This window comes from Motacilla alba, chromosome Z, assembly GCF_015832195.1.
Source record: "Motacilla alba alba isolate MOTALB_02 chromosome Z, Motacilla_alba_V1.0_pri, whole genome shotgun sequence".
NCBI classification, from domain to species: Eukaryota; Metazoa; Chordata; class Aves; order Passeriformes; family Motacillidae; genus Motacilla; species Motacilla alba.
The window spans coordinates 23,699,837-23,714,003 of record NC_052046.1 but is presented as its reverse complement, the minus strand read 5'-3'; the positions used below and the strand labels follow the sequence as shown (position 1 = coordinate 23,714,003).

Here is a 14,167-nt window from a genome sequence, read left to right as displayed (position 1 = left end):
TTGACTTAATGTTTATCTTGGGGCAACTACATGAAGTCAACCTCCACATAAGTTCAGGCGGCAAGAAGGAAATACTAAAAAAAAATGGAAATACATAGAAAACAGTATTTCTTTTGGTTTGCTGTTACTGACCATCTGTAGCTTAGGATCTAGAGGACATGTAATGTTTTCTGCATGTATCCCAATACTTGTTTGTAATTGTTTAAGTTATGAAGAACCTGGAGCTGGTGATGTTTATCACATCTTGGTACTGTAAGGTATGGATTTAGACAGACGCTAATGATTTTTTTCTCATTTCAGGATTTACTTCAGATGCAGTATGAAGGTGTGGCTGTAATGAAAATGTTTGATAAAGCTAAAGTGAATGTGAATTTGCTCATATTCTTGTTGAATAAGAAGTTCTATGGAAAATGAGTATTTTCAGATATCATGGACTTCATCAATCAGTGGGAAGTCTATTCAGTATTTTTTTGCTTATAAACATTTGAAGTTTGTCGTTGAATGCTTGTTAAATTTTAAAAACACACCTTAAAACACCAAATGTTCAGAAGAATGTACACAGTGCCTTTTCAGCATTGATAAGAAAACAGAAAACCAAGAAATCGATTCATTTAAACAGCTGAAGATTTCATTGGTGTTGGTACTTTCAAATCAAAATATTCTGTATGACACACAGCTATTGTGTAGATTTAAGGTAGGCAGAAATTGAATTTAGTTAAATATATAAACCTCTTCCTATTGAAACATTTTTTAAATTACCTCAGATATATAATATAGCTAATACTAGACTTTAAGTATTTACCAAAAGAAAACCTAATTTTTTTCTAAGGGATAGTTTGAGCAAATACTTAGTTACATACTAGGCCTATTTTGTGGCAGTTGTCAATTGCAAAGCAAACTTATTGTGCAATTCAAAAAATTTTATAGGTAATTATAAAGCGACAATAATGACTTGCTTCACAAAAATATATTTTGCGATTCATTCCTACTAAATGCACTACTGCCTCGTGCAAAATGACATTTGCTACTTTCACAGCCTTTGGAGTGGTATTGGGGAAATCTGAATAGCAAACAGTTGTTCAGTTTGAAGTATTCGAATACCTAAATTGTGCCTGTCTGTCTTTTATTATTTGTAAGAAAATAAATGCAATAAAATCAGTATTTAGATTGGGGTTTTTTTAAATATTCTTTGGAGATTGTTCTATGTAAAATAAACATTACTTAATTAAACTAGCTTGGTCCTTAAATTTCATTTCAAGGAATTATTAAAGCTGCAGTCTAGATGGTAATGGAAAGAACTTCTTTCAGTGCATGTATAAAATTGCATGCAATTAAGCCTGACTGTCCCCAGTACACTTGAGGAAAGCTGCTCAGCAGTGAAGACTTCATGGCCTTTATGCTATTGAATGTGATGATGATTTTGCTTAGGAACTATCATTTATACCTACAGAGCAAAAGTTTGTGCCATAGATAATGTGACCAATAGAAAATACATTATCTCACTTTTCTTGTAACAAACACTTCAAAAGATGGAGAGTGAGACATTCTGGAATTAATTATAAAAGCAAATAATAAATAAGTATTAACTCTGGTAAGGGGATAGAACAGTGTTAAGTCACTGGCAGACATATGGACTACAAACTCAGCTGATATATTAACTGATCTGTGGTGTTACAAAAGCTGAAAAAATTATTACATTTGCCAGAGGTATTAATTTATGCCTGACATTAAGTTTGAACACATGACTACTTTAAAACAGTTAATATCCCTAATTAAAGGATTAAACAACTACTACGTGATTCCATTTTTCTTCTAGCTGGTTATAAACCATTTTAATATGACATAACTGTTGTAGTATTGATACCCTGCTTTGTTTGAAATAGCTGGATACAAAAGTGAAAACAGCACTTCACTTTTCCTTCCAAAGAAGAGAAATTAATTTTACTTGAATATGAATTAAACTCCCAATCTTTTGTTCCCCTTTTTATTTGCAACAGACTTGATTAATGGCTGTATTTTTAACAAACTCTAGCTGAGCACTAAATCTGCCACAGGGGAGATGTTGCTTCTAAGAACAGACTCTTGAGGTAATGTGTCAAAAGCCTGGAGTTGTGCTGGTGAAACATGCCAGAAACACACAGCCTTTATGGGAGTAACTCACTCCTGGATATGCAATTTTGTGTGATACACTTGACACATCTAGTACCTGCCTAGTTCTAATGCAAATAGCACATTCCTCAGTTATTTCCTGAAGCAGGCAAGCTTAGAAAAGCTTCTTTGGTTCCCACGTAATGACAAGTATGAATGGTACAGTCTGTATACCAGCATGCCCCTTTTCCAGCCATTTCCTGGACTTCCTGTTCTTCCTAGTGCACATCAAAGAGTAATTTCCATTTAATTTCTTTGAACTCCTTTATAAGCTTTTTTCCTTTATTAGGTAGTTCCATTTAGGGCCTTGTCACTGAACAATATTATGAACCCTGCTGAACAGGACTGACCACAATGTTTTCTACCCCCACATAACATTGATGGTAGTGTGAAGTACCACACACCAATGAGCAAAGTGATTCTGTTATCACCCACTGCTGCTAACAGCTACTAACTACAACAAAAAAGAAAGGCTTTTTAGAGGCTACCATAAGATGTAATGCGGGGGGGTGGGGACTTCACCATTAATAGGACTTGCTGAAACCAGCTTCAATCATGAAATGGTGGTGTGGAAAGACTTGCATTGCTAGTTCAAAACCTGAGAAAAAAAGCCAGTACAACTGAATTGGACAACTATGCATCAGTTGTCACTACAGGAAAAAAATGCATCTTTCTTTGGACAACCTGCCTGTTTCTCAACTTTGTCCTCCTTAACTGGTGGTAGTGAAAAGAAATTAAAATAGGCAATAGTCTTAGCCTGGCAACCCCAAGGCTTGCATTTTCCTATCACATGTCTTTAAAGTTGACTAAGAGTGCTTGGCAGCTAACTTAGTTTATTTTGGAACTTCTCCATTCTCAAGGACCTCTGAAGATGCAAAACTACCCACAAAATTGCAGAACAACATCCTTCTGCTTAGGCCAGGCAGACAGGAACACCAACACAAGCACTAGATTTGTTCTATTTCACTTTGCACTGATCTGTGGACCTCTTTTAGCTGTTGTAACTAGATACACAACTTCTACCTAGATGACTGATTTCCCTGCTTGAGGTATATTTCTATGCTCATCTTTCAGCAGTAACTACCCACCTCTGACATGCAACAGGGTAATTCATGTATTGGCAGCAAGAACAATCTCCTTCCACAAACAGTAATGATGTAGCAGTCTCACTAGACAGGTGCAGTCTTTTTTGGTAAACTTCGTGTGTTTAACAGGAATGAAGTTTTGTTCTTTAACATACCTCTACAAAAAAAAAAAAAAAAAAAAAAAAAAAAAAAAAAAAAAAAAAAAAAAAACACCCAAAAAAAACCCCAAAACAAACCAAACAAAATTCTGACAAAGATGCAAGATGTAGAATTAAAAACTAAAGCTTTATAAGTCATGAACTCTTCATCTCTGTTACAATAAGTTATCTTGAGAGAAAGGAGCAAGTTAATTCACAAAACTAAAGGATACAAAACTTAAATTTGGTTTTCATATGCAGACAGAAAATTTAACAAGCATGAGTTTTATTCACTTGCTGGATTTATAATAACTAGGTTACAAAGATGAAATGGAACAGCCCTATGACTTTTTCTAATGTCTGTGACTAAAATACTTCCTAAAATATGTTTCACAAACTCTGTAATCTAATTTATTCCTCAAGTATTGACCCACTGGTTAAGACTTCTTGAAATGTAAGAAAAATACTGGCAATATATGTTTTTTTGAGAACCTGAGTAATTTTTACAATTACCTGTTTTAGTTCAGTTCTGTTTTGGGTTTAGAAAGTTAGAAGAGCAACCTTTGTGTGTGTTTGTAGAATTGTGAGACCATAGAAATGACCAAGAATAGTTTCACTTTCTCTTCCCAGATGAAATAATCACCACTTATTAGGGTATTTTCTAAACAGATGAATAGTTAGATGAAGTATAAAGCATTTTTCTAGGTTTCCTTGAGCATAAGGGATGCTAGAGCTGTAGGAAGGCTGGCTAGCTGTAAAACTTGTAACATTTCTTGCTCTATACAAACGGAGTATATTGCTACATAACTAGTGCTAGCACTGTGAGACTAACACCATAGAGACACAGAGCTCATTGGGAACCAGTATTTATGATTAGGGAAATTTGTTTTCCATTGTTTTTATTCTCCATTAAAAACAAAGGTCAGTGCTTCTGCAGTAAAAAATGCATTTCATACATATAAGCAAGTTCGAATCAGCCTTCCCCTCCTTCACACTTTTGTCTGTACTGCTGTACAGAGAAAGATATACAGTTGAGGCATGGATAGCACACCCTAGCAAGCCAGTGTCCACTTTAAAGCTTCTGACTGTCTTACAGGCTTAATAAACACAACGCACTTAAACATCAGTGGGATTTTAAAGCAAAGCTTCTAAGTAATAGTTGCAAAATTACCAAAATATTTTCCTATACAACCTTCATGTAGGTTTCACTTCAACCACCTCTTGATTCATGATCATCTCTAAAGGAGTGCAGAAGTTTTCCCAGGTTTGTCCATGGCACATGCCACTGGACTGGGGAGTGGCACCACTTTCTCGGGGATTTTGGTGTAGCGGACAGGGCTGCAGAACTAGGCAATGAATCACTTTTGGGTTGCCCTGTGTTTGCAGAGCAGTTTACTGATCACATGCCATACAAGCAAGCTTGGACGTCATCTCCTTTATGCGAAGTAGATCAACTGTGAGTGGCTCTTCTGAACCAGCGTGATCTTTCAGCTATGAGTAATGCAGGCATTTCATCTGGCCTTGGAACTGCTCCCGTGAGGCATTCGGACTGCAAATTTGGCAATCTTAGCTTAGAATAATTTCTTGAACACAACCCTTTGTTCCGGCGCTCCCGACCTCTCAACCCGCCCGAGCCCGCCACCGCTTCCCGTGTCCCAGCTGGGAGCGGGGGCTGCTGGCTGGGCTCTAATCCCCGTGGGGCCGCGGGCGCTGCCTCGGCGCCTTCTCCTCCCCTTCCCGAGCTCTCCGCTCCCCACTCGGCGCTTCCCACCCCGAGCCGCCGGGCCCCGGCGCGCAGCCCCTCCGTGCGGCAGGAGGGAGGCCCGGTGCGACTCTTCGCCGCTACAGCCTCCTGTGGGCTGCGTTCTTCAGCCCCGCGCCGCCGCAACGGACGGACGGACGGACGGACCGACAGACGGAGTGACGGACGGAGTGCGAGCAGGAACGCGCGGCCATGCGGCCCCGGGCGCTGCTGTGCGCCCTGGCGCTGCTGTGCTGCCCGCCGCCCCGGCCAGGTGGGTCCGCGGGGAGGCGGGGGCCGGCCACGGGGCCTGGCGTGCTCCGACAACGCGGGGAATGATCAGAAAGCGTCCTAGCGCACAGCATCGTGTGCTCGCACGTAGCCGGGCCGTGGGGCTCCCGCTTGGGAGTTTCAGTGCAAGTTCGGACCGAGGTTCCTTCAGCTCTTCGTGCTCATGGCAGCGGCGAGGAGAGGCTCTTCTTGGTGGTGAAGGATAGCTGGGGGTGACGCCGTAGCTAAGGAGGGCGGCGGGCAGTAGCAGGTGGTGGTGGAACGGACCAGATCAACGAGACTTGCTGGTGGATTCTCTTAACTTTTCATTAATAAGCGTAAAAAGAGGGAGTGCCACATGAATTTCTAGGCGGTGCAAACTTCGGAAGATCTGCCAGCACAGAAGAGTTCAGAATATGCACCCCAAGGAGAGAGATGACTTCCATGGTTATTCATGGTTATTCACTAATAGCAACATCAGTACCCTAACTGGTGAGCCTGTAGATCCCTCCCACTCAGAACTTGTTAGATGATGGAGATGTTGAGGTAAGGAAGGTGAGAGAAGACATGCAGGCATGTAACCTCACACCTTATGGCAGAGGTATGGCAGTACAAAGGATTGTGCATTTAGAGATGAGCACAGGTTTTTTTGCTATTACTGTTTTGCTTGATTCAGTTTAAGGTTTCTTTCAGTCAGCTAGTGGTGATAGTGCTGCTGTAGAAATAACTTAGTCCTACGAGGTGGCCTGCAGTAAAGCCTCAGGTCCTACATAGGTAAAAGGGCTGATTAGATGAGCAGCTAAGAGGAAATTTCAGAGCATAACATACTTTGACTACTGAGCTAAACTGAAAGGGGATAGACCTAGTGTTTGTAACTATGCTGGGAGGGAACCATCAGAGAGGAGAGGGCAAATAATTTTTTGCTAGATAACTTTTTGGCACAAGGACAAGTGGGAAGGAAGCTGTCAAAATCATGTCCATATGGGAAGTCCGAGGAAGATCTCTTTGTGAGAAAAGGGGGTGCTGGTGTAAAAAACAAACTGTACATGTTAATGCTGGGAAAAAATTTCACTGTTGGTGATATTCTTCCCATTACTTCATGCACAACAGAACTAACGAAACCTGATTATCTGAATATGTCTTCTGCTCTTCTTGTGCTCATTCCCATTGTAATAATATAATTTCTCCACTGTCCTAGATAACCTGTTTTTACCACAATATACTTTGTTCCTGTTGCCCATGCACTGTTGTATCCTGAGATCTGCTCTAGCTTTGACATGCAGCTTCTCTCCTGCTTTTTCCCCATCTTTCACTGTGCACAGTAACCACATTACTGACCTGTGCTGTTCCTTTGAGCAGGTGAAAATGCACTAGTTTGGCAGTAGGTTGGTGTTAAGTGCCTACAACTATCTGACCAGTGCTGTTGAGGTGCCTAAGGTCTGAACTCATCTGGACTTCCCTGTCTTGGGACACTGCTGGCAAAATAGATTATATTGGTTGAAGCCAGCATATGTAGTTAAAGAGATGAGAAAGGAGAGCAAAATGGAGCAGACACCCAGTTGCAAGAAAACAATAGTTCAAGTAAATGTGTTCAGAGTGCTACTACATCCGTTGTGTAATCTAATTATGAATTCTGTATAAATGGAGATGTGAACTCATAAACAATTCAGTTTTATTTTTATAAAAGAAAATAACTGTCATCGTGTCATATTTTGTCTTTAATGTGTCTGGCAAGCACTTCACAGTCTGCCTTCACATGCCTAATTTATGGGCTACTGAGTAATTTAGATTCTAGATGCTTATCACTTGGGGTTTTACAAAGGGGAGATAAAAGAAACCTATTTGTTATAAGCTAGTATGCAGCTGTCACCAGTAATGCCCATAAATCAGGTGTATTTGTTGTCCAGCAGCACATAGAGAACATATTTAATTGGCTTGTGTAGGAGCCTATTCTCTAGTCTCTCACATCACAAAGATATCCCTTGGGATGTGAAGTCTGCTGGTTTATAACATCCTGTCCATATTCATGGGCCTACAGAAATATTTTTCAAGTTTCTTCTGGACCTTAAGATTGGCCAAAGCTGTTGTATTTTCTTTCACAGAGTGGGATGCAGGGTAGTCCCTTGCATATGCAAATAGACATGAAAAGAAATTACAACATATCTCTGTATTTTTAAAAAAATGTCAGGGTAAGCAGCATATGTGTATACTGACTGTGTATTCTGACTGTGAGATGAATAATATGTAATAATTGATAGAAAATAACACATTGTGGAGTGTTAAACAATCACTAACTTGCTCAGCTTTCTACGTAATTCCTCGATGTCCTTTTTCGAGAACTGATGAAAAAACCACATGGACTAAAAGAAGACTTTGGGCAACTTGAGTGTCATACTGATACTATGTAATTTTTGTCTTTTGAAGGAGTTGTTGAAGGTAAAGAAAAGACTGCTCATCAGTCAGTGTCCTGAGTACACACACCTCAAGGATAAAACCTCAGTGCTTTATCCTGCTGTTTATTTGTTCATAGTTTACTAATCTTGTTCTTTCATACATGTTTAAATTTTATAGATATTTTGATAGAGCGGTTATTCTCATTGCTGATATGACAGAGTTCCTATTTGTTATAAAAATAGAAATCAACCAAGCTTGACTTCTTCCAAAAGGACTGGATGACAGCCTAGAAAAATAAGATGACCTTCTGAACATTTGTAATCATTATACAAGCTTTACTTCTGTTTTCCTAGCAGATTATTTGAATTATTAAAAAATAATTAGGCTGTAGTGAAATATGTTTTAGACAAATTATACCTATAGCTTGAAAACAGCTGGAAAGAATAGATTCCAGTGTAGTTCTAGCTATCAGTAGTTTCAAAACATTTTCTGTAGAGCTACTGTATATTGGCAGTCTTGTACTAACCCAGTTTAAAGGTAACACCTCTTTCCTGTACTGGCCTTTTTGTTTGCTATGAAGGTTCATTACAATCTTTTGAAATAATATGACATTGTTTCATCCTGTTCCCTTCTGTGAATAAATCTCTATCTTCAGCTTTTTCATATAAACACTGACACAAAAGGAATACAAACCTCAAGGCAGTATCTGTCTGCCTTTCTGTTTCAGAAAGTATGGAGTGTATATTGTTTTTTCTAGAATTACACAGACACTGTGTCATACAAGCAGCTTGGTAAAGGATAAGAACTGATACATGGCTGTTAAGCTTTCAAGTTAAATTTAGCTTCATCAAGAAAGTTTAAGTCACCATTCTTTATACTATCAAGTGGCATCAAAATAGCAAGTGTGATGCCTTATTACATTTTTCCACAAAGCTGGCTTGCAATTAGTACCTCATGTCATCTAAGTTCAAAATGGGGACATGGATTGAGAACAGGAGTCAACGTGGAGGTGATGTTGACAGAATGAAGGTTGAGTTCAACTCTGGACTTAGAAAGCCTCTGCTTATACAAAGAACACATAATTTTCATCAAATTATTCCAGATAATTTTAACTAAAATTATTTATGAATTTTTTTATTCTGATTTATTGTAATAGGATTCTACTTTTAGAAAATTTCTGTAAAGGAGTAAAAGTGACTCTAAATCCCTTAATCCAATAAACTTGTACATAAGATGTCTCCAAGAATTCAGGTTATAATTAAAATTATTAGCAGTGTTAACTATAAGCAATAGCTAAGACAACATCTGGTAGTCAGTGAAAGGTACTTGTCATAGTTTTTTTTTTTTCCTTGTTACTTTTTTTATACTGTTCTCAGTTAGGAGTTAGTAATGAGAAGTGGGTTAGGTTATCACCCAGAGCATCCACACTAAGAGACTTAACCTCAGGCATTAAGGGTCAGTGACTCTGATTAAGTTTGTTTGCTAGTTCTCAAAAGTGTGAAACTGCAGCACAGCTCAGGTCTTTCAAAGTTGAAGGATGCTGGGATGAGAGAGGTGCTGGTGCCTCAGTTACTGTGTCATGCAGTGGTAGTCTTGGCAGCCCAGTTCCTAGCTCCAGGCTTTACTCTCTTCAAGTCTGTTTATATCTTGTGTTCCCAAAAACATGCATTCCTCACTTCTTTGTTTGGTTCTCCACACTGTTCTACAGTGATGGAGAAAGCAAGATGGACATGTCAACCTTTGGGGGACTAAAATTACCATTGTCTTCTCTTTCAATTGCTTTCTGGTTTGAAAATAAATACTCATAGTATTAAAAGTCTTAAATTCATAAAACTTGTGTGTACTGGAGATACAATGGGTACAGTTGACAGATTTTTCCTCACTTTTACTGATGTCTTTACCATGGAGACAAGCTTCCCGGTGTAAGAAATCTGGGGAGGGGGGGGTGTTCATTCAAGTATAGTTATAATGCTTCCCAAAAGAGATGAAGACCAGTGGTGTCATTTGTGACATATTTCTATTGCAGTGATCATTAAATATAGAAAATCTCCTAACTCTTTGATGTCAGCCACAGGCTGAAGCTAGATGTGTCATACAAAAGAATTTGTGCTGCAGCTTACCTGTAAAGCTAGGAGCTGACTCTTTGAGCCATCCAACTGCTTGGACTAAATTTATACAGTGTTAAAGATTAGGGCTCTATAGTTCTGCCTGTTGTTCATGTTCTCTTTAAAAAGACAGAAGAGAACCTTGTATAAATGTATTTAGTGCCCTTCTGTGCAATCACCAAATCTCACGTACTTCTGTAATTTCTGCTTCAAACTACATCATTCCTACTACAGTCTCTGTAACAAGCTCCCAGCATCTTTTTTTCTGACCCGCAGAGGTTGCAATCTAGTCACTTTGCATATGAAAACGATTCCCTCCAACACTTCCCTTTTGTCTCTCTGCCCCTAGAAAGCTGCTGTGACACAGCGTGGTACATAAAGCACAGCCACTCACTCTAAATAAAATCACCAAATTGCCTTACCAGTCCTCTGATCTCCCCCCCACATTCAAGTCTGAATTTCACAAAAATCCATGCTGGGTAGGGCCCTTCTGTCACTGCCTGTGCACAAAGGGAGGTAACTGGCTGATTAAAGCTGCAGCCACTTTTCTCTTTGCCATCTGCTTCCTTCAGATGTTTTGGTTTAAAAAAAAAAAAAAATTGGTTTCAATTACAAACAAATAATTGCTTCTAACAAGCAGCATCTTACACAGGTGAATCATGTACTTTCAGCTCACAGATCTGAGCTAAGACACCCTTGTTTTTGTTTTAATTATCAAAGATCCAACAATGGATCAATTACACAGGCAAACAGATCACTTGAGTAGTTGTAACTTTCTCACTTCTGTCTACCCGCAGTACACTTGAAATATTCTATGCCAAAGCAGATTAAGCCAAAACTGAAAATTACAGTCTTAGAAAATATTTCTCCATACAAACAACTTTACTGAAATAATGCCTAAATAGTTCTTTGGATTGATTGGTTGTTTTTTTTTCTTTTTTACATAAATAATCCCCTGCCACACAGTTAGTGCTTTATCACATTGATTTCCTAGCTTGTTACGTTCAAAAAGCAGAGATAGCCTGTCCTGACTTAGCTATGAAAGCATACTGCAGAAGACCTTGCTGTAGAGGGAACTGTAGGTTTCAGAAGTGCCCCAGGGGTACAGCAGACACATGCTGTCCTGCACACTGTGGGTTGGGATAAGTAGAACTCGGGAAGTGTTTCAGTGCAATCTGTAGCTACCCATCTGTTAAAATCAAAAGGTTGATCCACATCTACCTTGAAAACTGCTCTGCCATCTCTCTTGGTGGGAGCCTTCAAGTTGAGTAAGATGTCTCCAGAGCACACAGAAATATTTCAAAACCATGATGCTTTAATTGCACTTTTACTTTTTGTGATTTTGGTGATGAGTACTTCTAGTGGGAATTTTGTGTATGAGTACTTATGCCAGCATCTCATTTCTTACAAAATGTGTGAAGGGTCTGGCCAAGACAGTTCAAGGCTGGCAGATTCCCTGGATCCTTAAGCATAACTAGAATCACTACTAATAAAAGTTTTCAAGCTAAGAGATGGGAGACAAAGAAGGACATCTTACCTAAATTTGTAGCAGGAGGAGCTAAAATAAAATGGCTTACCTGTGGGCAAGATGTGCTTGGAATCAGAAATTAACCTTATTATTTTGTTTATCTAATGTAATCTTAACTTTCCTTCTTGAAAAATGTTTTCACTTCCCCATACCATCTAAATATTGACTTATTAATCTTAATACTTTTTACTTTTCAGCCATTCCAAATAACAGCAGCATACCACACATCAGAAGTTTTTCCATGCGTCTTTCTTCCAGTCCAGAGGCTGATCTTATTCCTGTTGATGGTGATACTGAAAATGACTTGGAAGTTGGATCAGGAGCCACCAATCAGACTGCATCATTCCTACCTGAACAACGAATGATGTCAGTTCAAACAGCAAGATACCTCACTAGTCCGTGGCTGACTCGTTTTGTTCCTTCAATTTACACCCTAGTGCTTGTGCTGAGTCTCCCTCTGAACATTACAGCAATACTTGTGTTTCTGAAAAAGATGAAAATTGAAAAGCCAGCTGTAATATACATGCTGAATTTGGCCCTTGCAGATGTTCTCTTTGTAAGTGTGCTTCCATTTAAGATTGTTTATCATTTTTCTGGAAATGACTGGGTTTTTGGGCCTCAGATGTGCCGTTTCATCACTGCTGCCTTCTTCTGCAACATGTACTGCTCAATAATGTTTATGACGAGCATAAGCTTCGATCGCTTCCTAGCAGTGGTGTACCCCATGCAGTCCCTGGGGTGGCGTACACTAACTCGTGCCTCACTGGTTTGTTTCATAATATGGCTTGTAGCAATAACCGGGGTTATACCTTTTCTCCTACGAGAGCAAACAATGGAAATACCCAGGTTAAATATAACTACGTGCCATGATGTGCTGAGAGAATCCGAACTTCACGGCTATTACCTCCACTTCTTCTCTGTCTTGTCTTCTGTGTTTTTCATAGTGCCATTTATAATTTCTTCTGTCTGTTATGTGTGTATCATTCGCTGTCTTAGTTCTTCCACCATTGTTGCAAAGCAAAATAAGAAGACACGTGCCTTGCTCTTGTGTGTGACTGTTTTTTCTGTTTTTGTTATTTGCTTTGGACCAACAAATGTTCTCCTCTTAATTCATTATATCCATTTTTCATATGACAACAGCTTAGAGTATCTCTACTTTGCCTATCTACTCTGTGTTTCTATCAGCAGCATTAGCTGCTGCATTGACCCCTTTATTTACTACTATGCTTCTTCTCAGTATCAGAGGCAATTTTTCAGTCTCTTCAATTGTAAAAAGACTTTTGATCCTAACAGTAGTAACAGCAGTGGCCAGTTGATGTCTACCAGTAGTACTAGAAGGGCTACATTGACTACTAATGTGAATAACAGCGTCTACAGAAAATTACTAGCAATGCATTGAGATAATGTGTCTTCAAATTGTTTAATTTTTACACAGTTACAGACCAGAAAGGGGAGTGTTATATCCAAGAAATGCAAAACCTTAAACCAAGTTATTGTATGATACATAGCTTTATGGATCCAATATAGTAATACACAATTCAAATTAAAACTTTGTATGTGTGTGTGCATAGATAGATATATCGATATATATACATATATATACAGATGTATAGTATATGTAAATACATTAATGTAGAGGGGAAAAATAATTTCTTAATAATAGTTGTTGAGTGTTTTTCAAATAAACTTTTTTTCAGACAAATCCTTTGCATTTTTCAGTTTATTGTAGAAATCCCAGTTTAGTATTTTGAACTATATCTGTCAGGTTGAATAAATTATTATATATTGAATCACTCAATCCATCCAATTCCTCAAAAAAGTGAAAATACCTTTCCAGGCTTTTTTTTTTCTCCTATATGTCATTACTTCTAGAATTATCTATTAACTTACTTTCTTAGCATTTTTTTATATCTCTGGACACTGAAATTGTTCATTTTATGTTTTTACATATTCCACTTCAAAACAGTCTGTATGGTTTTCAGAATGTGAGGAATCAAAACCCAGCCATTGCTTGGTGCAGTGTGTGACATGGGAGATAATTTCCAGCAGCTGGAGCTAGCTTGGTTTTGGTTTTGCTACCATTAGTGTATGCTAGGCACTTCAGTTAGGAATGTGGTATTTTTTGAGAATTAATTTCAGAAAAATTTGTGAGATTTTGTTTCACAATAAGTAAATGGTGCTGCAAAAAATACACTGGAAAAGCTCTATTCATCATCTTGTTATGCAGTTTCCAAACGTGCTTTCTTGCTCATGGTTAGTCATCAAACATATATCTAGGACTTGAAAATATCCTTTATCCCTGCTAGCATGGACATTTTTCACATTTTACACCATGTCCATATCTACTGAAATGGCTATGGTATTTAGCTAACCAATAACTAACTTCATTCTGTGGAGCAGTCTTTTGCTACAAAGAACAGCAAAGCAAAAATAACAGAAATTCAGTTTTAGAAACAAGCATGTAGGTAATAGGACTGTACATGAAAATGGAAATCCAATTAAGTATGAATTTGTTTATAGGAATTGCCACAGTAATCTGCCAAGAAGTACAGCAGCGAAAAAAAAGCTGTCTTCAGTCCAGCACAAGTGATACGAGACCTAATCTTTCTGCATATGGTGTGGCAGTGAGAGGCTTCCTAACCATGATTTCTTGTTGGTTTGTATCTGTTCCTTAATGGATTTAAGCATAGATTTTTGTTCTCAAGGTTTTGCCATTTTCAAGTACATGAGTGAGAATGATACGTCTATGTAATTTGCAA

General features: G+C 38.5%; 2 protein-coding genes across 9 annotated transcripts in view; both read left to right on the top strand.

Annotated features, from left to right (window-relative positions):
• IQGAP2 (IQ motif containing GTPase activating protein 2) overlaps positions 1–1,247 on the top strand; it is a 124,138-nt gene extending 122,891 nt beyond the window's left edge. For 7 of the 8 annotated variants that reach the window (XM_038125713.1, XM_038125717.1, XM_038125712.1 and 4 more), the window contains one exon: positions 301–414. In XM_038125713.1, the coding sequence (XP_037981641.1) occupies positions 301–414 (114 nt within the window). Of the gene's footprint in view, positions 1–300 lie in introns of all 8 variants that reach the window. The other variant, XM_038125711.1, reaches the window with a different exon arrangement.
• A 2,179-nt stretch (positions 1,248–3,426) lies between these two features.
• On the top strand, positions 3,427–13,110 carry F2R (coagulation factor II thrombin receptor). Its single transcript, XM_038125720.1, has 2 exons — positions 3,427–5,385; positions 11,606–13,110. Exons 1-2 carry the CDS (start codon positions 5,325–5,327, stop codon positions 12,805–12,807), a joined length of 1,263 nt encoding a protein of 420 aa, XP_037981648.1. The 5' UTR covers positions 3,427–5,324; the 3' UTR covers positions 12,808–13,110.
• The last annotated feature ends 1,057 nt before the right edge of the window (positions 13,111–14,167 follow it).